A 26,009-nucleotide genomic window follows, 5' to 3' on the forward strand; every position below is an offset into this window, starting at 1 on the left:
AGCTGTGCAAACTTTTAAAAATGGTATGAAGAAGCAGCCGGCGGCACCTATAGAAACTAGGTTGGAACAGTTCTTATTTGATTACAGAACCACAACAGCAGTCGCACCGGCAGAACCATTGATGGGAGGATGGCTTTGGACCAGGCTAAGTTTGTTATTTCCCAATTTGGCTGGGAGGGTGGATTCCCAACAGAAAAATCAAAAGAGAAATCATAATGCTATAAGATCCAAAAGAATGTTTTAGACTGGTGACACAGTCTACATCTGGAATTTCGGAGAAGGCTCCAGTTGGGTTCCTGGAGTCATATTAGAAAAATGGGGCCTGTATCCTACAAGGTGAAGGTCTAGACAAAGTTCTGAGAAAGCAACTGGACCACCTCAGAGGTAGGAGCCTGCCCCTATTGAGGCCTTGCCTCTAGCCCCAGTGGTAGCCGTTGCTAGAGCAAGGCAACCGCCGTAGAAGATCCGTTGCTCATCTCTCCCGATTGTGAGGCCTCGGTTATAGGTAAGGAGGCCGAAGGATTAGAGGTTCCCCCGATAGCCAATACCGAAGATAACCAACGTCGGTGACCCTTAGGCCCTCCCTGTGGAAGCAAAAATGGCCGATCTGCTTCACATCTCCTGATCCGGCTCGGTCTGCCACAGACTCGAGGTAGAGTGTGAAGAGGTGGAGGAGACTCCTTGCTCTGGAAGCATCAGAGGTGAAACGGACTTGAGGGGGAGGGCTGTTATGACGACCGCAAAGGCCATGGGGGATCGTTGATCGATCTTCCCGTGGGGGTTCATGGAATATGAATTCCCTTATTGAGCAGGCCGAGGCTCACTCAATTGGAACTGGTTGGTGGGAGTTTAAAACCTGCAGCCCAGAACCGGGCCGGCCTTCCCGATGGTTGGGATGCAAGCACTGTACGCTGCAGCTCTTTTCCTTATCCAAATAAATTAGAGTTTGTATGAACCCTGGCCTTGGCGGTGTTACAACAGTCATGATGATGTAACACTGGAAGGATGAACATCTGCTGGTAATATAATAAAAAAGAGAAATTTAGCCCCAAGAAAAATTGTGGCGGAGACACAGCCAAGTCCAATCCTGTCTCCATCAAATATCTACCCGAGTACTATTCAAAAAAGGTAAGATAGTATACTGGTCAGGAAACCTCCCTAAGTCAGGGCCAAATGGCATTTCAGAGATTTCATACTGCCTCAGCTGAGATCAGCTAAATTAGCAGCAACAACTTACACTTATATAGTGCCTTCAATGCAGTAAAACATCCCTAGGCACTGGACAAGAGCGTTTGCAAGGAAAATTTGACATCAAGTCAGGTTATGGCAGGTGACCAAAAGCTTGGCCAGAAGATAATTTATAAGGGAAGTCAGAGGAGGAAAGGCTGAGAGGGCTGGGGGGGGGGGGGGGGGGGGGAATTCCAGAGCTTAGGTAGGGACTTTGACAGCTGAAGACATGATTGTCAATGCAGAGCAATGAAAGTTGGGATGTACAAGAGACCTGAATTGGAGGAATACAGATCTTGTAGGGTTGTAAGGCTGGAGGAGTTTACAGAGAACAGTCTGCTGCAGCTTTAGACAGCGGCCAGGGAGGGGACCGGAATCGGTGGCTAAGGAATGGAGTTTATGCCAGAAGGCAGTGCCTTTGGTCTTCCCCAGATTTAGTTGGAGGAACTTTCCACTCATCCAATAGTGGATGTCATACAAACAGCATGACAAATCTGAAACAGCAGAGAGGTCAAGAGGGGTAATGGTAAGATCGTGCTCGATATTGTCAAAGTACATGTGAAAACTGATGTTATGGCTTCAGTGATGTCAGTACAAATGAATGATTAAACTTGTGCACTTCAAGTCCACTTGTCTCCATTCCTCACTGAGGAGGGGCTTCTTTTACTTAATCATTAGGGAGTTTCTGAATATTGAATTACAACTGTGAAACGTACTACTGTCTTGTCAATATTTGAATGGACTTGCTTTGATTGTATTATAGATGCAACATGATAGTCTAATAGAAATATTGTAGGTTTCACATTGTGCTGGCTCCAACTTCCTATCCATGACATTTTAGCATTCAAATCCATCCATTCAATTCTAATGCGTTTAATTGACTCTCATCCAAGTTACTTCCGATAAGAACTAGACTCTGAACCATGGTTCCATTGAATATTTATTTTCTTAGCTTCAATTTTATTTCCTTTATACGTTCCTCAGGTGGAGATTTTGTCATGCAGTGTCCCTGCCTCTAAGCCAGATGTTCCAGGTTCACTTCCTACCCCAGGACCTGATGGCAAGGATTTTGAATTAATTACGCAGCCCAATGCAGAGATTCTGTTGACTCCTAATTACTCTGAAATGGCCTGGCAAGCCACTCAGTGCAAGGGCAATTAGGGATGGGCAACAAATGGTGGAACAACCGGCAGTGCCCACATCCCAAGAATTAATAAAAAACACAGGCTAAATACCAACCGTTAAATTATTCCAACACACAGCAATTAACACGTACTAGCAGCATAAACCAATCCAATCCGGGAGGCCACTCAGCCCTTTGAGCCTGTTCTTACATTCAATAAGATAATGGCTGATCTGATTGTAATCTCAACCCCACATTCTTGCCTCCCCCAATGATCTTTCACCCCCTTGCTAATCAAAAATCTAAATGGTAGGCGGTAGGAGTGGGAGAAATTCCTTGTCAGCCACGTAATGAATCAAAATTGGAGCCTCCACCATTACAATTCATAGCTCCTGGAAAAGTGTATGTTGCCACAGCAACCCAAACTCCTTGGAGGGAGGGCCAGTTGGCTGGATGGCTGGTGTAGATCAGATTGGTGACAACAGCATGGGGTTCACTGCCTATTCCGGCTTGGGTGCAATCAGAGCTTGCCTTCCTTCTGCCCTATTCATGGTGTTGGGCAAAGAACCAATGAAGAATATATTCCTCTGACAACCTTTCTACCTGTTGTTTAAAGCTTGCTACTGTTTGACTGAAAAATTCACCTATTTTTCTATTTGAAAGGCAGTCACTCTCACCTCACCTCTGGCATTCTGCTCTTTTGCCCATTTTTGAACTAAGGCTGTAATGAGGTCAGGAGCTGAGTAATCCTGGCAGAACCCAAACTGAGCATCCGTGAGGAGGTTATTGCTAGAGTAAGTGCTGCTTGATAGCACTGTTGATGACTCCTTCCATCACTTTGCTGATGGTGGAGAGTAGTCTGATAGGATGGTAACTGGCCAGGTTGGATTTGTCCTGTTGTGTACAGGACAGACCTGGGCAATTTTCCACATTGCTGAGTAGATGCCAGTGTTATATCTGTGCAGGAACAGCTTGGCCAAGGGCGTGGCAAGTTCTGGGGCTCAAGTCTTCAGTACTATTGCCTGAATATTTTCAGGGCCCTTTACCGTATCCAGTGCCTTCAGCCATTTCTTCATATCACGTGGAGTGAATTGTACTGGCTGAAGACAAATATCTGAGACCGAGATGGATCATCCACTGGGCACTTCTAGCTGAAGATTATTGCTAATGCATCAGCCTTGCCTTATTGAGGATGGCGATATTTGTGGAACTATCCTCCTCCAGTGAGTTGTTTAATTGTCCACCATCTTTCATGGCAAGATGTGGCAGTACTGCAGAGCTTAGATCTGATCCATTGGCTGTGTGATTTGCTTAGCTCTGTCTATTACTTGCTGCTTATGTTATTGGGCACACAAATCATCCTGTGTTGTAGCTTCATCAAGTTGACAGATAATTTTTCGGAATGCCTGGTGTTGCTCCCGGCATGTCCTCCTGCAGCTCTCCTAATTTTGGCACAAGACCCCAGGTGTTAGTAAGGAGGGCTTTGCAGTGTCGACAGGGCTGGGTTTGCTGTTGTCATTTCTGGTACCTAGGTTAATGCCGGGTGGTCCGTCTGCTTTAATTCCTTTTTGCCCCATTTGTAGCAGTTGAATGCAACTGAGTGGCTTGCTCGGCCATTTCAAAGGGCATTTAGAGTCAAACACATTACTGTGGGTCTGGAGTCACATGTCGGCCAGACCAGGTAAGGAAGGACATTAGTGATCCAGGTGGGTTCTTCTGACAATCTGCAATGGTTTCATGGTCATCGTTAGACTTTCAATTCCAGATGTTTTATTGCGTTTCTAAATTCCACCATTTGCTATGGTGAGATTTAAATCCAGATCCCCACCTGGCTCTCTGGATTAGTCATGCAACAATATCCCTGTGCCTAAATTGCAGCCTCAATGGGATGTTCCTCACCAAGGCCACAAAAAGGCAAAGTGTAGTTGAACAGCCAGCCGAGAAAGAACCTACTAAACCTGCCCAAAACCATATTCTGAAATTGTTTTGCTGAATTGCGCCATTCATTTCAGAAAGTAATACCAGTGGCACTGTGTAACTTTTCAGTTGTACACTGCATTGAAACTTTTAGGAATTCCATTTCAAAAATCTTTCTCCTGAGGTGATTGGTATTTTCCCGTCACTGATCACTAGGTGGTGCAGTACTGCCGTTTAAACTAAAAGGGTAACTAAATTTGAAAACAGTTCAGTTGGTGAAACATAGGCGCCATTCTGCGGAAAGATTTCTAAGTGCTGTAGCGAGTAGGAATTGCTGGCTCAGTGAGACTGGCAATGCTATTCAATGTTAATTGGTCCACTTAACGAGGCCTCACGGGTTTCTTGCCGCAAATGAAGGCTCACCAGCTGATTCGCTGTCACCACGGTCGCCAGCCCATCGCTAACAAGGTTGAAAAGTAATAAGCTGCACTTGCTCAGCCTGTCATAATATCCACTCATGTACATAATGGAGCGCAGACAGCCAGTGATTGACACACAGGATGACCAGTAAGCACACAGCACAGAACAGCCAATCACCAGACAGGACACTACCACTATAAAGCCAGAGGGCACTAGGTTTCCCACTCTCTCTGGACCCAGCCACTGAGACAGTCAGAGTCCACGAGCTAGCCAGTGCAAACACCATGCGGTAGCTAGTAAGTCTGGTCAGGCTAATACAAGATCTCCAGTCAGTTCAGCATAGTGTCGGCCCACAGCTGAATATGTACATTAGTTCTATCGTTGAATCAAACCGTGTTGGATCTTCTTCAGCGTTAGAGGTCTGTTTCTAGCTTCACTGTATTAAGTGCAGTCCACATTGAATCAACATGCCTAACACATCACAGCCAACCTCAGCCAGCTTGAAGCAATGACGCCGAGGATACCAGCCCCAAGATTTGGGGGCGCTGACCTGCGGAGACTGCTAGACACGGTCAAGGGCAGGAGGGATGCCTTGTTCCCCCCCCGAGGGTCAAGGAGGGTAAGCCATAGGAAAGTCAGTGTTGCCTGGGAGCAGCAGGCAGTGGCAATGAGCTCAGGGGGTGTGACAAGGATGGCTGGCCTCCAGTGCAGGAAGAAGGTCAATGACCTACACCAGGAATATTCTCTTGGAAGATCCAAGTGGCAACATTTCGAGCCCTGGAGTGGGCAGGCTTCGAGTCCTCAGTATCGGCGTTTCCTAGCACTGTGTTCCCGTTCCTGTGGCTGAACAGACTTTCTCTGGCAATGAAAGGGAGAATGAAAAGGTCGCACACAGTTCCCGTGCGTGTGTTGTACCCCTTCCGCTTGACGGCACTAGGTAGTTGCACCGAAAGAGTTGATCCCGGTACTTGATTCCCTGTCAGGAGGTAAACAGCAGACACCCCCTCGACACAACCTCCTCCCCCCCAACCCCCTGAGACCACTCCCCATTCCCCCACGGGAGCATCTACCCCCTCCCCTTTCAAGCCCTCCTTCTCACGCCCCCTCCCACCACTGTGAACATGTGTGTGGCTAACAATGCCCTCTCTGTCTCTTCAGGACAAGCTCTCCAACAATCGCCAGGAGTGGGCCCAGACTGACAGCTACCATCCCCTTCCTCCACCAGCGCAGATACATGCACCTTGGTGGGACATGGTAGTGGTCAGGCTTCTGGGTCACAATCTGGTGAGCACCACACAGCTGCTGGTGTACATCAGGTGGAGGCAGGAGCCCCCAGGCGAGACAGCAGTCGGAGGTCTGCTGGATCCCAGGACTCAGCTGGGTCCCAGCCTGATGCTAGCATGTGGAAGAGGTCATCCCGGAGCTGTTGGAGATGACAGGTTACGGCTGGGACGTTCAGAGGGTGATGTCAGCGACACTCCAGCAGATCCATAGTCACTTGGAGAAGTCCCAGAGGCTACGGGAGCAGGAGATGTTGCCGGCAATGCGTGAAACGGAGGTGGAGAGCCTGGTCCATGACGTCGGCACTATGAGCGAAGGAGTCCAAGGCGTCGCGCAGTCGGTGACAGCCATGGCTGAGGGTCTCAGCAGAATGTCCAACTCGCTGGGGGATGTGACCCAGTACCAGGCTGACCTTGATGAGGTTCTACGGGACATGTCCCGCTCTCAGATGGGCATGGCTGAGGCGCTGCAGAGCATGGCCCAGTCACTGAGGAGCATCGCTGAGAGCGTTGACACGATGGAGCGGACCATGGGGAACTGCCAGGGCTGGCAGAGACAGATAATGTAGGGGCAGCTCGGGCTCAAACCAGCTTCCCTTCCATCCCAAGGTGAACCCCAGGGCCCTATGGGCACCTACATTGGAGAGGGGGAGCTGAGCCAACCCGGACCTGTCCCATGGGGCGGCAATGGTGGCCACCAGCTCCCCGAGTTCCACCCGTCTGATGAGGCTGCCTCTCACAGCCAGTACATGAGACAGGACGGCACAGCTGGTGTTGCTTCCTGCAGTGTTCAGGCAGAGTGTCCAGGGATAAAGGTGTGATTGGGATTCTGGGCAAAGAATCCCACATGCTACATGACCCGCCCACCCATGGGAATCCACTTGGATTGTGTGAAGAGCTCCCTTAACCATGATTGCCAATTCCCTATTCGAGATAGTCTTCAGCTGCATGGCCAGAGGCCTTGACTGTCAGTGGGGGTTATGGGTGGTCAATGGTGCAGGCAGGCAGGGACAAGGGTTGTCCCAGGAATGGGTACACATGATCCAGGGGTTGGTATGGAGGCGCCACATGCGGTTGCACCCCAGATGCCTCCCCAGCACCCCCCACCCTCCCATGGCAACCCATCCCCTGCCGAGCACTGGGCTGACAAGCCAAACGCCCCCTGGGCACTTTGCCTGTGAGCAAAGATGGCTACCCACTCCTCGGCTCCCCACAGAAGCCCTTACATAGAATTTACAGTGCAGAAGGAGGCCATTCAGCCCATCGTATCTGCAGCGGCTCTTGGAAAGAGCATCCTACCCAAGGTCAACACCTATCCCCATAACCCAGCAACCCCACCCAACACTAAGGACAATTTTGGACACTAAGGGCAATTTAGCATGGCCAATCCACCTAACCTGCACATCTTTGGACTGTGGGAGGAAACCGGAGTACCCGGAGGAAACCCACGCACACACGGGGAGGATGTGCAGACTCCGCACAGACAGTGACCCAAGCCGGAATCGAACCTGGGACCCTGGAGCTGTGAAGCGATTGTGCTATCCACAATGCTACCGTGCTGCCAGGTTCACATTTTTCAAAAGGAGTACTAATCGGCGCCAGTGTGAGCCGTTGCTGGGGAGGCCGCTGAATGACAGGAGGCCATAGGATAAGGGGTGGCTCCCATTAATTGTATGGAAATTGGGCTTAAGTGGTGATAATTGGTTTCTTGCCACACTATGACGAGATCCTGAATTCGCCTGCGGGAGCGGGCAAGTTGCATCGCAAACCATTTGCTGCCTGGCACGATTCTCGTTTTTGGCTATTGACAGGATGGGTTTCACTTGAGCAAGAGGATAACGAGGCTGGAGAATTGCGCCCATAGTTACAATGACTTAGTACCTGTTATTATGTACAAGTGCAGATTTTTGGCACAATTTTTGAACCATCCACAGTTCCTGGATGATCCAAGAATGAAAAACAATAGGCAGAAAAAGAGTATGCAAGTGAACTCACAGGAGAATGGAAAATATCTTGTTTCTCCATGTGGGGTTTTCGCTTTCCATCTATTTCCAGCAATGTTGTGACAGGCACCACATGTGCCGAGAATAAATGCTCCTGTCCAATTTGAATGAAATTCTCAGTGTATTTGCTGCCTTAAGCTGTGGTGGCAGGAATATGTTTAAGTCGTTCAAGATATTGTTACAATTAGACTTCCGGTTGCGGTGATGCGGAGCTAAGCCGCACGTTCAGTAGCTCCTGCTATTTTCGGTCTTTTGGGCTCTTTTAAGGGACCGCAGCGGTACTGGTTGGACTTTTCCCCGTGTGGGAACACTTCCTCTAAGATTCTCCGCCGGTGGATGGCCTGGACCAGGAGCGGAGCGGTTAAAAAATCGGCTTTGGAGCAGAGAAAGGTGCGAGGCAGGAAAAGCAAGATGGCGGCGGGCGGGGAATCAGCAGCGTGGCAGCAGTGGGCGCGGGAGCAGCAGGAGCTGCTTCAGCGCTCCTTCAGGGAGCTGAAGGCAGAGATCCTGGAACCGCTTAAGGCCTCCCTGGACAAGCTCATGGCGACCCAGACGACTCAGGGTGCAGAGATCCGAGAGCTTCGGCAAAAGGCCTCGGAGAACAAGGACGAACTCCTGTGCCTGGCAGTGAAGGTGGAGTCGCACGAGGCGCTCCACAAGAAGTGGTCAGCAAGGATTGAGGAGACGGAGAACCGCGCCTGTTGGAAGAACTTGCGGATTCTAGGCCTCCCAGAGGGGCTGGAAGGTTCGGATTTGGGGGCCTATGTGTCTATGATGCTGAACACGCTAATGGGTGCGAGGTCGTTCCAGGGACCCTTGGAACTGGAGGATGCCCATCGGGTGCTGCTGAGGAAACCCAAGCCAAACGAGCCGCCTCGGGCGGTGCTGGTCCGTTTTCACCGCTTCGCCGACCGCGAGTGTGTGCTGAGATGGCCGAAGAAGGAGAGGAGTAGTAAGTAGGAGAATGCGGAGGTCAGGATCTACCAGGACTGGAGTGCGGAGGTGGCAAAGAGAAGGGCTGGTTTTAATCGGATGAAGGCTGTGCTCCACAAGAAGGGGGGTCAAGTTTGGCCTGTTACAGCCGGCACGCCTCTGGGTCACATATAAAGACCGCCAGCTCTACTTCGACTCTCCGGCGGAGGCCTGGGCTTTCGTCCAGGGAGGGAAGCAGGACTTGAACTGAGGACTGGGGGCTGGGTAACGGTGTACCCAGGAGGCTTTGTCCTCCTTGGTATCCTTTCGCTTTTATCGGTTCTATTTGATGATGTCTTTTTGCTGTTCTTCTTTTTCGCTTTTTTGGGACTGTTATCTGTTTACTTGGGCGTTTTGTCACGTCTGTTTTTTTTAAAAACTGGTTGAGAGTTTGGGAGTGGTTTGCGGTCCTGTTGGGTCATGTACCCGTCTTTTCCTGCGTGTTGGGTCGGGGGGGGGGGGGCCTCGGTATGGAAGCGCGGGCTTCTCTCCCGCGCTGGAGGAGCAGTGGGCGGGGCTGGCATGGGGGGGCGCAGTGGTTGTGTTGCACTGGGGAGTGTCATTGGGGTCGCGGGAGCAGCCGGGGTCAGCAGGAGTCGGCTGACTTACGGAAGTACAATGGAAGGGGTTACGCAGCTAGGTGGAGCCCTAGCTTGGGAGGGGTGGGGCGGCTTGGCGGGGGGGGGGGGGGGGGGGGGAATAGGGGGGACCGGGTTGCTGCTGGAATGGCCGAGAAGTAGCTGGAGCATGTAGAGGAGGTTGGGATGAGGGTCTGTCGCCATGGGGAACGGGCTCAGCGGGCCCCCCGCGGGCAAGTGGCGGACTGAGGAAGGGAATGGCTAGTCGACGGGGGAGGGGGGCAGATAGTCCCCTGATCCGGCTGATAACCTGGAATGTGAGGGGGCTGAATAGGCCGGTCAAACAGGCCCGCGTGTTTGTGCACCTGAAGGGGCTGAAGGCGGATGTGGCCATGCTTCAGGAGACGCACATGAGGGTGCCGGATCAGGTTAGATTGAGGAAGGGATGGGTAGGCCAAGTGTTTCATTCGGGGCTGGATGCAAAAAAATCAGGGGGTGGCGATCCTGGTGGGGAAGAGGGTGTCGTTTGAGGCGTTGATGGTGGTGGCAGACAGCGGCGGGAGGTATGTGATGGTAAGCGGTAAGCTGCAGAGGGAGCGGGTGATGCTGGTCAATGTATACGCCCCGAATTGGGACGATGCGGGTTTCAGCAGGCGCATGTTGGGCCAGATTCCAGATTTGGAGGCGGGGGGGCCTGATAATGGGGGGGGGATTTCAACACGGTGCTGGATCCGCCACTGGATCGATCCAGGTCCAGGACAGGTAGGAGGCCAGCGGTGGCTAAAGTGTTGAGGGGGTTTATGGACCAGATGGGAGGGGTGGATCCATGGAGGTTTGCGAGGCCGAGGACCAGGGAATTTCCATACTTCTCCCATGTGCATAAGGCCTATTCCCAGATTGATTTTTTCATTATGAGTAGGGCGCTGATTGCGAGGGTGGAGGATGCTGAGTATTCGGCGATAGCCATTTCTGACCACGCCCCGCACTGGGTGGACCTCGAGCTGGGGGAGGAGAGAGACCAGCGCCCGCTTTGGCGCTTGGAGGTGGGTCTGCTGGCGAATGAGGAGGTGGGCGGGCGGGTTCGATGATGTATCGAGAGGTACCTGGAGGCCAATGATAATGGGGAGGTCCGAGTGGGGATGGTCTGGGAGGCGCTGAAGGCGGTGGTTAGGGGGGAGCTGATCTCCATTCGAGCCCACAGGGAGAGGAGAGAGCAGAGAGAGAGGGAGAGACTGGTGGGGGAGATGGTGAGGGTGGACAGGAGATACACGGAGGCTCCGGAGGAGGGATTGCTGAGGGAGCGGCGTAGTCTCCAGGCTGAGTTCGACTTGCTAACCACCAGAAAGGCGGAAGCTCAGTGGAGGAAGGCACAGGGAGCGGTGTATGAATATGGGGAGAAGGCGAGCAGGATGCTGGCGCACCAGCTCCGTAAGCGGGATGTGGCCAGGGAGATTGGTGGAGTTAAGGATAGGGGAGGGAATGTGATGCGAAGGGGGGTAGACATTAATGGGGTCTTCAGGGACTTTTATGAGGAACTGTATCGGTCCGAACCCCCAGTGGAGGAGGGGGGGATGGGGCGCTTTTTGACCGGCTGAGATTCCGAGGGTGGAGGAGGGACAGGTTGAAGGACTGGGGGCGCCGGTTGAGCTGGAGGAGCTGGTCAAAGGGATAGGGAGCATGCAGTCGGGGAAGGCGCCGGGGCCGGATGGGTTCCCGGTCGAATTCTATAAGATGTATGCAGACCTGCTGGGCCCCTGTTGGTTAGGACCTTCAACGAGGCAAGGGAAGGGGGGGGCTCTGCCTCCGACGATGTCTCGGGCGCTGATTTCCTTGATCCTTAAGCGGGACAAGGATCCCCTGCAGTGTGGGTCATATAGGCCGATCTCACTCTTAAATGTAGACGCCAAGCTGTTGGCAAAGATTTTAGCTACGAAGATAGAGGACTGTGCGCCGCAGGTTATCCATGAGGATCAAACGGGGTTCGTGAAAGGGGAGGCAGCTGAACACTAACATACGGAGGCTATTGAATGTTATAATGATGCTGGAGGTAGAAGGGGAGGCGGAGATAGTGGTGGCTTTGGACGCGGAGAAGGCCTTTGATAGGGTTGAGTGGGGGTACTTGTGGAAGGTGCTGGAAAGGTTCGGGTTTGGAGAGGGGTTTGTCAGGTGGGTGAGACTGTTATATGAGGCCCCGATGGCGAGCGTGGCCACGAATAGGAGGAGGTCGGAGTATTTGCGGTTATACCGAGGGACGAGGCATGGATGTCCCTTATCCCCCCTGCTTTTTACACTGGCAATTGCACCCCTGGCCATGGCGTTGAGGGAGTCGAGGAACTGGAGGGGGCTGGTGCGGGGTGGGGAGGAGCACCGAGTGTCGCTCTATGCGGATGACCTATTGTTGTATGTGGCGGACACGGTGGGGGGAATGCCAGAGGTGATGAGGATTCTCAGGGAATTTGCGGATTTCTCAGGGTACAAGCTCAACTTGGGGAAGAGCGAGCTGTTCGTTGTACACCCGGGGGACCAGGAGGGGGGAATTGGTAGGCTCCCACTAAAAAGGGCGGAGAGGAGCTTCAGGTACTTGGGGGTCCAGGTGGCCAGGAGCTGAGGGGCCTTGCATAAGCTTAACCTCACAAGGCTGGTGGAGCAAATGGAGGAGGAGTTCAAGAGATGGGACATGTTGCCACTGTCTCTGGCGGGGAGGGTGCAATCAGTCAAGATGACGGTGCTCCCGAGATTTCTGTTCCTGTTCCAGTGCCTCCCCATCCTTATCCCGAAGGCCTTTTTCAGGAGGGTTAACAGGAGCATCACGGGGTTTGTGTGAGCGCACGGGACCCCAAGGGTGAGAAGGGTGTTCTTGGAGCGGGACAGGGATAGAGGGGGGCTGGCGCTGCCCAACCTTTGTGGGTATTATTGGGCTGCCAACGCAGCGATGGTGCGTAAGTGGGTAATGGACGGGGAAGGGGCAGCATGGAAGAGGATGGAGATGACGTCCTGTGTGGGCACGAGCCTAGAGGCGCTGGTAATGGCGCCGCTGCCGCTCCCTCCAACGAGGTATACCACGAGCCCGGTGGTGGCGGCTAAATTTGGGGGCAGTGGAGACGGCACAGGGGGGAGGTGGGGGCCTCGATGGGGTCCCCGATACAGGGGAACCACTGGTTTGTCCCGGGGAGAATTGATGGCGGGTTCCTGAGTTGGCACAGGGCAGGTGTTAGGAGCTTGAGGGACCTGTTTGTAGACGGGAATTTTGCGAGCCTGGGTGAGCTGGAAAGGAAGTTCGGGCTCCCCTGGGGAACACCTTTAGGCACATGCAGGTAAGGGCGTTTGTCAGACGGCAAGTGGCGGAGTTCCCTCTGTTGCCGCCGCGTGGGGTCCAGGACAGGGTGCTCTCAGGGGTGTGGGTTGGAGAGGGGAGGATCTCGGCAACGTACCAAGTGATGCAGGAGGTGGACGAGGCCTCGGTGGAGGAGCTGAAGGGTAAATAAGAGGAGGAGCTGGGTGAGGAGATTGAGGAGGGGACGTGGGTGGACGCCCTAGGAAGGGTGAACTCCTCTTCTTGTGCGAGGCTTAGCCTCATACAGTTTAAGGTGCTGCATAGGGCTCACATGACCGGGACAAGGATGAGCCAGTTCTTTGGGAGCGAGGACAGGTGTATTAGGTGCTCAGGGAGCCCAGCAAACCATGCCCATATGTTCTGGGCATGCCCAGCGCTGGGGCAAGTTTGGAAGGGCATAGCAAGGACGGTGTCGAGGGCGGTAGGAGCCAGGATCAAACCGGGCTGGGGGCTCGCAATATTTGGGGTTGCAGAGGAGCCGGGAGTGCAGGAGGTGAAAGAGGACGGTATTCTGGGCTTTGCGTCCCTAGTAGCCTGGCGGAGTGGAAGGATGCGAGACCCCCAAGCGTGGAGGCCTGGGTCAACGATATGGCGGGGTTTATTAAATTGGAAAGGGTGAAATTTGCCCTAAGGGGATCAGTGCAGGGGTTCTTCAGGAGGTGGCAACCATTCCTGGATTTCCTGGCAGAACGGTAGAAATAAGGCCGGCAGCAGCAGCCCGGGGGTTGGGAGGGGGGGGGGGGGGGGGGGGCCTTTGTTTTGGGCTGAAGGGACGTGTATATTTGTTTTTTGCTAATGTTGGGCGTTAATTTATTTCTTCTTTTTTGTATACTGGGGGGGGGGGGTTGTTCTTTCTGTTCTTAGTATTTTCTGTTATTGATATTTTGTGAAAATTTGAATAAAAATTATTTTTAAAAAAATATTGTTACAATTAAAGGCAATAGGATCCTCTGAACATCTGGCTGTTGTGCACCGGATGGTGTCATATTGAGCCAACGTGGTGGAGATGTGGGGTGGGAGGGAGCTATGTGGTGGGTTGATCCTAAGGAAATTACTGATCTGTATTGAGAAAGCAGATCACAACTAATTTGTTACATGGACTAAGGACAAGAACAGAAATGGCAAGAGAGAGATGGGTTGTAATTTGAACCTAGTTTGATCTACAGAAGATTAGGTCTACCTCACATTAAACGTGCAGTCCAATTTTACTCTCTATTGAAGTCACCCCCTTCAGTGGCACAATCATTGCTGGGTCCTCCATCATAAAATCCTAAGAATCTCCACCGACCTGAAGTTGAACTGGACCAATAATATCAGCAGCGTAGCTCAATGGTTGACCCATATAGCCTCTCAACTATCCATAAGGCTCAAGTCAGAGGTTTGATGGAATACAGCACTCTCTTGGACATGTGTAACTGCATAGCGCTGAAGAAACTCAAACATCTAGGAATGAACAGTTCATTCAATAGGTGCCACTGTCGCAACTTATTTTCTGGTCGGCGTATGTGTGATTTACAGAATGTACTGCAGCAGGGAGCATCACGGTGGCGCAGTAGGTTAGCCCTGCAGCCCCACAGCGCCGAGGTCCCAGGTTCGATCCCGGCTCTGGGTCACTGTCCATGTGGAGTTTGCACATTCTCCCCATGTTTACGTGGGTCTCACCCCCACAACCCAAAGATGTGCAGAGTAGGTGGATTGGCCACGCTAAATTGCCCCTTAATTGGAAAAAATTAATTGGGTACACTAAATTTAAAAAGAAAAGAACGTACTGCAGCAAATCAGCAAGGTTACTTCAACAGTATCTCACTCTTTCTCCTATGACCTCTATTTCTGAGAATGACAGAAGCAGCAGTGTCATGGGCATCCTATCACGTGTAAGTTCTGTCTACATTGCACACCATCCTAACTGAGCTACATATCATCGTTCTTTCACGACTGCTAAATCAATATCCTGGATTTCTCTACCTAACTATTGTGGGGATACCATCACAACAAACACTCTAACATTTCAATGAGAAAGCCCAGTAGCACCTTCTCACAGCAATTTGGAGTGGGCACTAAATGTGATCTTTTCAGTGGTACATACCACATCCTGAGAACATGGAATAAAAAGTGGGTACATTATTGAGGGAAGGGTATTGTGGGCACGATTAGCTACTTCAGCATGGACTGGCGATTGAATCGGATTCATTCTTTCCTCATTCTTGTTTCAACTCCCTCCATACCTGCTTTCCACTTCACTCCTGCATGCTCCTCCAGTCCTACATTCCAATCCTCATGCTCTGTTCTTCTGACTCTGATTCACTGTGGTTCCCCTTAATCTAATCTGTTGATGAGGGCACCTCAGGTACCACTTCCTTGAATACTGGAACACTCCTTGCACGGTGTCAGCTTATTTCATTTGGAGCACTGCTGACTTTGAATTGGAAGGATTGGGGCAGCAGGGTAGCATGGGGGGCAGCAGGGTAGCATAAGGGGCAGCAGGGTAGCATGGTGGTTAGCATAAATGCTTCACAGCTCCAGGGTCCCAGGTTCGATTCCTGGCTGGGGCACTGTCTGTGTGGAGTCTGCACGTCCTCCCCCTGTGTGTGTGGGTTTCCTCCGGGTGCTCCGGTTTCCTCCCACAGTCCAAAGATGTGCGGGTTAGGTGGATTGGCCATGCTAAATTGCCCGTAGTGTCCTAATAAAAGTAAGGTTAAGGGGGTGGGGTTGTTGGGTTACGGGTATAGGGTGGATACGTGGGTTTGAGTAGGGTGATCATGGCTCGGCACAACATTGAGGGCCGAAGGGCCTGTTCTGTGCTGTACTGTTCTATGTTCTATGTTCTATGATAGATTCAAGTCATACTCCAGGACCTGAAAGCATAATTCAGACCAACAACGTACCACTGAGGGAGAACCGCTTTGGCAAAGGTGCTATCTTTGAGATGAGATATTAAACTGATACCTCATCTGATTTTTATTTAAATATAACAAAACCCTTTGGCGCCTAGGGAAGATGACCATGGCGTTCTCTGGATATTGGCAGACACTTCTATAACCACCACCGCCAAAATAGTCATTCGTCTGATTTGTGGGACAAAATAGAGAAACTGTTGGATATTCACAGCTGGTTACAGCAGGGTTGTCCACCTGAAACATCATAACCTGTTTATTAACCTGTTTTATTCTCTGTTTGGGTGCTGGATGATGCCTCTGTGCATCTCTGATGGATTTTGTTTATTTCAGATTTCTGGCAGTTGGAGTTATTTTCCTGTTTGTGGGATCTTACTATGCGAAAGCCAACTTTGTAAATTTAACTACACAATATGGCTTCAAAAAAATAATCCATTGGGTGAGAAGTACTTTGGCAGTTCTTAAAGCTTGATAAGATGTTACTTAAAGGCAAATTTGTTTATTCTTTGCTTGCAAAACTGCTCCTTCTCGTCATCTCCCTCCCCACCTGCACAACATTGGACTGAAAACCTTTGATCACCTCCTATAAAGTTCTCCTTGGTGCCGAAGCATTCAAACTAAAACCCCGGTTTTAGTTTTGTTTTGAAGGTGTGGGAGAGAATAAGCAGCAATTATTAATCAGTAATTAATAAAATGGCAGATAAGCAGGACCCGAGTCTGTGTGACTGCAGTACCTTTTTAACTTCAAACCTAAATTCCTATTCGTTTGAAGAGTCCCAATCCCCAAACACTGAGCACCTTCAAATCCCAAACAAAAAAATGAACGAAATAGTGATTTGTTTCACATTAAAGCACACCAGTGTGACATAGGGAAGCAGGGAGGGGTCAGAGATCAGTCATTGCGCACGCACAAGATTTAACTGCCCAAATTACATGAAAAATGATGTTCTGGATGCATTCAACCCAGGACACGCGACAGTGGACTCAATTACGCGGCAATCCCATAAAAGAGGAGACAGTTGGTCACTCTTTGATACTTCAAAATATTTACTCCAGGAAAGGTGGAAGGATAATCTCTGGACAAACTTAAAATAAACAGGAACTTCCACTCACACAGTTTGTTACTATGTTGCTGAAAAGCACCAGGACTGGAGTAAACCCTTGCATATTGTTATCAAAGAATACCTTTAAATGGGAAACGTACATTTGTGTTCCAATCCAAAATTGTAGTTAATGTTCCCATGGTACTCCATCATACATGGTACTAGTATACATTTGACATGTTGGATAGTGCACAACTGGCAGGATAGAATCATAGAATACCTACAGTGCATGAGGAGGCCATTCAGCCCATCAAGTCTGCACCAACCCTCCGAAAGAACACTCTACCCTGTCCCACTCCGCTGCCCTATCCCTGTAACTCCACCTAACCGTTGGACACTAAGGGACAATTTAGCATGGCCAATCCACCTGACATACACGTCTGTGGTCTGTGGGAGGAAACCGGAGCACCTGGAGGAAACCCATGCAGACACGGGGAGAACGTGCAAACTCCACAAGAGAGTCACTGATGGCCAGAATTGAACCTGGCGCTGTGAGGTGCAGTGCTAACCACTGTGCCACCCTCATGGGATTCCAGGTTATACAACTAAATGAAGTATAATAACAAAAAGGTTGGACACCCCTTCTATAGTTATAAGTTTGCTTAGATACTTTAGAATCTACTCCATAGATTGCTTTCAGAAAAATAAACATTGTAGGAGACAAATTATAAATAATGAGGGATTTATTTAGTGCTTCTTATTTAGATTAAAAGTTATATAAAGCAATTTTAAAAACCTTTTACACTGTATTAATGTTAGTCTGGAGTCACGCTACCTGTCCACAAGAACTTAGTTTTATACAGTCACTTAAGCATAATGAGAAATTGGGGGAGAGGAGGAGCAATCTCACAACCTTTGAGGTGATACCCTTTGAAACACTTGAATAGGATTGAGGGCATTCAAGGCAGAGAAAAGGCATAATAGGTCAAGAACTACATGAACATCATCCAGCGTAAATTCTTCTTTTCATGAAAAAAAGGAGAAGAAATGCAAAATACTGCGACACAAGACACCGCATGAAATGCAAAATACCATGACACAAAACACCACAAGGTGTTCAGAAGATGAGTAATATTTGACTCAAACCGTTTTCAAAAATAATAATTTTTTAAAAAAGTACCCAATTCATTTTTTTACCAATTAAGGGGCAATTTAGCATGGCCAGTCCACCTACTCTGCACATCTTTGGGTTGTGTGGGGGCGAAACCCATGCAAACACGAGGAGAATGTGCAAATTCCGCACGGACAGTGACCCAGAGCAGGAATTGAACCCAGGTCCTCAGTGCCGTGAAGCAGCAGTGCTAACCACTGCACCACCATACCATCCCGACTCAAACCGTTGGGCAGGATTTTCCGGTCCTTCCCCCCGTGACGGGTTTCCCGGCGTGAGATGGGTGAGCAGCGCAAAACGCCATAGACAATCCCACCCAACTCTGTTTCTCTCTCCACAGATGCTGATTATTTCCAGCACTTTCTGTTTTTATTGTAAAATCAGGAGAATGTCTGTTTCTCTCCATAATTAACGATCCACAACAGATTAATGGTCCCAAAAATCAAGGCTGTATATTCCCATAATTTCAATTATATGCCATTCAGCTTTGAGAAAAACAGATACCCCTTCTTTTACAGGAGGAACATTTCTGTAATTTTAAATAAAAGTAAAAATAAATAAATGTTCTCTTTTGTTTACCTTAATCAGGTTGTGCCCTACAGTATACATTGCTGCAGAGTTGTCTTTCTGCCCAGGGGGATATTCCCCTGTTTTGTATCCATTCCAGGCAATTAGGAAAGGATTGTAGATGGTGATCCAAAATTTAACACGATCCCCAAACGCCTGAAAGCAGAATCTAGCATATTCATTAAATATCTCAATCATTGCCTCACTGCTCCAGCCTCCGTACTGCTCTTGCAATCCTAAAGGCAGGTCCCAGTGGTAGAGTGTGACGATAGGAATAATTTTTCTCTGTATCAAGGAGTCAATAAGTGTATTGTAGTACTGAAAACCCTTGTCGCTGACAGATCCCACCAGTCCGTTTGGAAATAGCCGGGGCCAGGAGATGGAGAACAGGTACGAAGTGACTCCCAGGGATTCGAGAGCCGTCAAGTCCTTGTCTAAGAAGGCATAACTGTTACTGGAAATATCTGCAGTCGCATTGTTGAATCTGAAGTATTCCATGTGGGTAAAGTGATCCCAGACAGAAGGTCCTTTTCCATCCTCCTTCCAACCTCCTTCGACCTGAAATGCAGAACTTCCGACACCCCACATGAAGTTTCTTGGAAAGGTGTCATACAAAAAAAGCTCACTATTCTTTTTATAATTGTGTCTCCATTTGTTTTCCCAGACAACTTTGCCTGCACCTGGATCTCCTTGAACAGTAACAGTTGCTCGAATATAAAGCAAAAAGAGAGCTAGGAAAAGTCTCCTTAACCCACACTTAGTCATTGTGCGTGTGGATCCCAAAACAGATCTGAGTCAGTTCGTTATTGGAAGAGTAACACTGAAACACGGCAGACTGGCAGCATTAAAAGTGAACCAAGCACTAGTTTAATGCGTGGTTATATCTGATCTCTGTCAATGATTAGCTGAGTCTGGACTTCTAGCTATGGGCTGTTTAAATATTGTTGCTGAAACAGCACATTGGATAGGCCTGTGTCAGAATTCATCATCTACAAGGTGTACAATAATACTGGAAAAACATATATATCATCTAATGTAATCCACTGACAATGAATTATTATCTATATGCTTATCTAGTTATCTATCTATCGATCTATCTACACCAGTGGAACTCCAAGGCATAGCTTGTGAAATGATAGTGTTGTACTACATAACACATTGTATATTATCTCTGAAGCCTCTCCTTGCACCCACAATAATTTATCTCCCTTGACATTTTGCGCAAACAATATAAAACTCCTTCCTGTAGCCATTTCACTTCATTTTTCTTGTTATCCATTCTTTTTTGTGTTGTACTCTCCGTATATTTTCTTTCTCTTCCATTCCCACCACAGACCTTGAAAAACGCACAAGCCATAATACTGGCAGATATGCCAGGATTGCATCTGCCATTGGCTTCTAGCACTGGCCTGCTGGAGCTGGTGGGAAAGTACCTCATTAACAGGGATGGATCGGTTTCTGTGCAACAAAGGCCATTCTCAGGTGCTTGCCTACTCGATAATGGTGAAAACTTCAGAATTTGACTGCCATCAGGGTGGGTGGCCAATCACCGAGCCCCCCCCCCCACCGTACTCTTTGGCCCCATATGTTAGGGAGGGGGTGGGTAAACTACGGCCCGCGGGCCGCATGCGGCCCGCCAAAGGTCTTTATGCGGCCCACCAAGTCATTAAAAAAAAAATTTTTTTTTAATTTAATTATTTTTTTAAGGTTAATGGGGTTACTTACTGGTATAGGGTGGATATGTTGACTTGAGTAGGGTGATCATTGCTCGGCACAACGTCGAGGGCCGAAGGGCCTGTTCTGTGCTGTACTGTTCTATGTTCTATATGAGGCGCCCAGAATCATAACCGGGTGAAGTAATTATTTTACTTAATATACTATGCGGCCCTTTAAAATTGTGAATTTCTGAATGTGGCCCTTGCACGGAAAAGTTTGCCCACCCCTGTGTTAGGGTGTTTCAACTAACACATAGTGTGTGGATCCGAGGCCAAATGTCTGCACTTCGCAGCCCAAATCCATTTATTCATTGATTCTCTTTTACTCTTTCTTAAACTCCCTTTGATCTTTTATCTCTTTTCAATTGTCTCAAGACCTGTGTGTGATTCTCACAAATGTTCCGTTACACAGATTTTCATTGCTGGCATGAGAATGCGCCTACCAGCAGCATCTCCGAGGAATTCCACACAGACCCCCATGAATTTAAATCCTTTCACTTTAATCCATGTCAGCAGCCCCAGATTGCAAAATTACTTCTAACATGGTCCTCCTGTTTCTCTTGGGCCTCAGCCAGAAGATAACTGATATTGAATTGGAAGATGCTGCGGCAATATCGGGGTATTAGCAAGGGTCAGGCTTCGATAACAGTAGTGCTGCCACAGGGATAAATCAAAGGGCTTGGGTTTGGAGGCTGGACAGCAGGAAGAGGGAGGAATGAACCCAAAAATAATCATGGGTGAGCTGGGATTGGAGGTTTTGTTATCTGGGGATATTCCAGGTATTTTAAGATAGCTGGATTTTGGGAGCACTAATGGAGAGATTATACATGGGCTATGGGACCTGGCGTATGCAAAGCACTGATGCTGTAATCACAATCACACTCAAGGAGTTATTTAAAAGTTGGTTTCGGAGAGCTCCTGAAAACAGCCGGGGGTGGGCTGAGTGGGAACATGAGCACTGGCAATGCCACACTGGCATTGGTGTGGGTAGAATTTAGAAGTATCATAGAATCATAGAATTTACAGTACAGAAGGAGGCCATTTGGCCCATTGAGTCTGCACCTGCTCTTGGAAAGAGCACCCTATCCAGGCCCACATCTCCACCCAATCCCCATAACCCAGTAATCCCACCCTACACTCAGGGCAATTTTGGACACTAGGGGCAATTTATCATGGCCAATCCACCTAACCTGCACATCTTTGGACTGTGGGAGGAAACCGGAGCACCCGGAGGAAACCCACGCACACACGGGGAGAACGTGCAGACTCCGCACAGACAGTGACCCAGCGGGGAATCGAACCTGGGACCCTGGAGATGTGAAGCAATTGTGCTAATTACTATGCTACCGTGCTGCCCAAGTGGAGATGCCGGGGATTGAACCCGGGGCCTCATACATGCAAAGCATGCACTCTACCACTGAGCTACATCCCCAGGTAGGTGCATTATGGCAGCTCTGGGAGGGAGGGTGAGTTCTGGAGCACTGCGGGAGAACTAAGGGTCAATTTACTAACTACACCTAGCTTTATCTCTTCATCTCTTCTCTTGACTCCTCAGTTACAACTTGCCAGCCTGCGCAATGAAATCCTGCATGAATTTTTAAAAAAAAGTATTTTATTCAAACATGTATCAAAACAGGTTACAGCGAACAAACACCCCTTGAAACATGCTTCCCAACAATGAACTATACAGTCTGTACAGATTTCCCCCCCCCCCTTTTTCACTCCCTCCTCCGCGACAAACAGCCCCTCAAACATGGTCACAAACATCCCCCACCTTTCCTCAAACCTCCCTGAAGAGCCCCATAACTCATACTTTATCTTCTCTATTCGCAGGAAGTCGCACAGGTCCCCCAACCATGCTGCTACCCACGGTGGCGATGCTGACCGCCACTCCAGCAAAATTTGCCGCTGTGCAATCAGAGAGGCGAAGGCCAAGACATCGGCCTTCCTCCTCTCCATGAGTGCCGGCTTCTCTGAAACCCGAAATATCGCCACCAAAGGGTCCGGGTCCACCTCCTCCTCCACTATCCTGGCTAAGGTCGCTAACACTCAAAATCCTGCATGAATGACAACTTCCTTCAGCTTAATATAGGGATTTTTAAAAAATTGTTCACAGGATGTGGGCATCTCTGGCTGGGGCCAGCATTTATTATCCATCCCTAATTATCCTTGAACTAAGTGGCTCGATCAGCCATTTCAGAGGCAGTTAAGAGTCACATGGAGGCCAGACCAGGTAAGGATGGCAGATTTCCTTCCCTTAAGGGATATTAGTAAACAAGATACGTTTTTATGACAATCAACAATAGTTTCATGGTCATCATTAGACTTTTAATTCCAGGTTTTTATGGAATTCAAATTTCACCTGCCATGGTGGGATTGGAACCCGGGTCCCAGAGTGTTACCCTGGGTCTCAGGATTGCTAGCCCAGTGACAATACCACTGCGCCACTGCCTCCCCTAAATTGGAAGGTATCCATGTCCCGAGATGCCTGGATCGCGTTCCCTGATATGATGGAGAATCAGGCACGTTTTTTGCCCCGGCGCCTCATCAAGGGGAATTTATTTCTATTCAGGCGCACAAGGAGTAGGCGGAGCGGGTGGAGTTAGAGAGGCTGGTGGGAAAAATCCTACAGGTGGACAGGAGATACGCAGAGACCCCAGAGGAAAGATTTTTGAAGGAACGCCAGAGGGTACAATTGGAATTTGGTCTCCTATTCACGGGCAAGGTGGTGGGACAGCTGAGGAGGGTGAGAGGGGCGGTGTATGAGTACGGGGAGAAAGCGAGCAGGATGCTGGCTCATCAGATGGGGAAGCAGGAGGTGGCGAGAGAGATTAGGAAAGTGAGAGATACAAGGGGTCTTGGATCCGGCAGGGGTGAATGGAGTGTTTCAAGATTTCAACAGCAAGCTGCATAAATTGGAACCACCAGCCAGAGAAGAGGGGATGAGGTTATTTTTGGGTGGGCTGGAGTTACCAAAGGTGGATGAGGAGTTGGTGGAGGGCCTGGAGGCCCCAATTTGGATTGGGGTGGTAATAGAGGGGCTGGAGGCAATGCAATTGGGTAAAGCCCCGGGAACGGACCGATACCTGGTGGAATTTTATCAGAAATTTTTGTGGGTGCTGGGGACACTGTTGGCAAGGGCATTTAATGAAGCAAAGGAGGTAGGAGTGCTTTCCCCGATGGTGTTGCAGGCATCGAGCTCTCTCACTTTGAAGCAGGACAGAGACCCGGAATACTGCGGGTCAATAGACCAATCTCTTTATTGAATGTGGATGCTAAACTGCTGGCAAAGGTCGTGGCCACACAGATCGAGGATTGTGTCCCAGGGAAAGTAGGGGGAGATTAGACGGGGTTTGTTAAGGGGCGGCACCTGGCGACCAACATTAGAAGGCTCTTGAACGTAATCATGAGGGCAGCACTGTAGCATTGTGGATAGCGCAATTGCTTCACAGCTCCAGGGTCACAGGTTCGATTCCAGCTTGGGTCACTGTCTGTGCGGAGTCTCCACATCCTCCCCGTGTGTGCGTGGGTTTCCTCCGGGTGCTCCGGTTTCCTCCCACAGTCCAAAGATGTGCAGGTTAGGTGGATTGGCCATGATAAATTGCCCTTAGTGTCCAAAATTTCCCTTTGTGTTGGGTGGGGTTACTGGGTTATGGGGATAGGGTGGAGGTGTTGACCTTGGGTAGGGTGCTCTTTCCAAGAGCCGGTGCAGACTCGATGGGCCGAATGGCCTCCTTCTGCACTGTAAATTCTATGATTATCTATGATGCTTACAGAGGGGCGCAAGGTTGAGGTGGTGGTGGCTATGGCGCAGAAAAGGCCTTCAATTGGGTGGAGTGGGGGTAGTTATGGGAGGTCCTGGGACGGTTCGGGTTTGGGCAGGGATTTGTGGACTGGGTCCGGTTGCTTTGTCAGGTACTGGTGGCAAACATGAGCACGAATCGAGTGAGGTCAGAATATTTTAGGCAGTACCTGGAGATGAGACAGGGATGTCCACTCTCCCCACTGCTGTTTGCCCTGGCCATAGAGCCATTGGCAATGGCACTGCGAGCGTCGAACATTTGGCGGGGAATAGTACAAGGGGAGGTGGAGCATAGAGTCTCGCTCTATGCGGACGACTTGTTCTTAGATATTGTGATGAACGTATTGCTACTACAATTCACCACTGTATTGTGTTGTATTATGTTGATGCCCTTGTGGGTTCCCCCGTGGCTCCGCCTCCTCGGGGGTGGTATATAAACCTGTAAGCTTGTAGGCGGCACTCAGTACAGAGCAGTCGCAGGCACAGATCTAGCGTATTGAAACCACTGTTCACTTCTACTAATCGTCTCGTGAGTCGATGATCTCGATGGTCGCATCAATTTAATACGCTAAGATGTCGCAACCTGATCGACTGGAACTCGACCCATAGGCAGCTGAAGCCAAGGGAATCTTTTCACACTGGCTCCGCGGCTTTGAGGCCTACGTCGTCGCCTCCTCCTCGCCCGCCATCACCGAGGCACAGAAGCTGAGTCTTCTCCACGCCCAGGTGAGCCACAGAATCTCCGTACTAATCGAAGACGCGACCACGTATGTCAGGGCCGGATTAAGACCCTTAGAGGCCCTAAGCACTTAAAAGATTTTGGTGCCCCCATATATATGTAATTCAAAATATAAACAATAATAAACCATAAAATAAAATTTTATTTATCGAAATTAAACAAAACTTACAGTAAGATGGAAAATAATGTTTATTTTTGTATACCTCCACTTTATTTATATTTGAAAAGTTTTCTCCTACTTTTTTTAATTGCAAAGTCTTTGATCAGATCCTCAAAACTAATCTTATGTCACACATCTGCTTCTATACTTAATAGAGATAAGGCATCCAGCCTGCCTTATTGCATAGTTGTTCTGATGGGATTTTTAATATATTTCAACTGAGACAATGAACGCTCAGCTGAGCAATTTGTGACCATTAATGTTAAAAATATACGAAAGCCAATGTCTACATTTGGAAAGGCACACTCAATATTGTCTTCTACAATTATTTTATAAAGTTCAGCATGACTGAATCTTGTTTTTACATTTTTTGTTGCACTGAACTTATGGCGCACATATGAATGAAACTGCTGAATCTCAGCTGAGAAATTACTGTTGAAGTCCTCTGGGTAAGCATCAATAAGCTTTTGACAGCACTGAGAATACCTTTCAATGTTAGTAGATGATGAAGTGACATTATGTAGCACATCACTTAGAAAAGAAAATCTCTTTGCTATTTCTTTGTATATCTCTCCTCTTCTTTTCATCTCAGTTTCAAGTTTGCCAACAATTGTGTAAAAGGTGGTGATACGAAATTTATCTCTGGCATTCAGATATACTTCTGGTGCATCTCCGTCATTGGGTACCTTCTTTCTGATACGTTTGCGAGTTGTAGCTGCCTTGTAATCAACATCTGGTAGCATTTCCTTTGTAGCTGCTTCATATCTTTCAAATTCATCTCGTGAAGTGCACAGTTGGTCAGCTAATGATACATACAGATCTGCACATGTTTTTAAGTTCACATCCTCATTTTGTAGAACTTGGCTTACTCTGTGAAAATTCTGCAAAATCTCATTCCAAAAATTCAACATAAAAACGAATTCTAGCTCTTGCATCTTATCTGCAATATTATTTGCTTCTCTTCTAGCGTCTCCCTTTTGTGACTGGTCTTCGGCTATATATTCTAATGCTTCTAAAATTTTAAGGAAAGATTTCAAAATTGCTGCTGTTGCCATAGCATGTAC

General features: G+C 49.0%; 1 protein-coding gene and 1 non-coding gene across 2 annotated transcripts in view; both read right to left on the reverse strand.

The window, feature by feature from the left end:
- LOC119962979 (beta-klotho-like) overlaps positions 1–19,353 on the reverse strand; it is a 43,439-nt gene extending 24,086 nt beyond the window's left edge. The window contains exon 1 of the mRNA XM_038791397.1: positions 18,542–19,353. Within this exon, the coding sequence (XP_038647325.1) occupies positions 18,542–19,294 (753 nt within the window). The 5' untranslated portion in view covers positions 19,295–19,353. The remainder of the gene's footprint in view (positions 1–18,541) is intronic.
- Positions 19,354–21,604: 2,251 nt separating this feature from the next.
- trnaa-ugc lies at positions 21,605–21,676 on the reverse strand. Its single transcript has one exon. It is a non-coding gene; the product is annotated as a tRNA-Ala (tRNA).
- Between the last annotated feature and the right edge of the window lie 4,333 nt (positions 21,677–26,009).

The sequence above is a fragment of the Scyliorhinus canicula genome, chromosome 3 (genome assembly GCF_902713615.1).
Source record: "Scyliorhinus canicula chromosome 3, sScyCan1.1, whole genome shotgun sequence".
Lineage (NCBI taxonomy): Eukaryota > Metazoa > Chordata > Chondrichthyes > Carcharhiniformes > Scyliorhinidae > Scyliorhinus > Scyliorhinus canicula.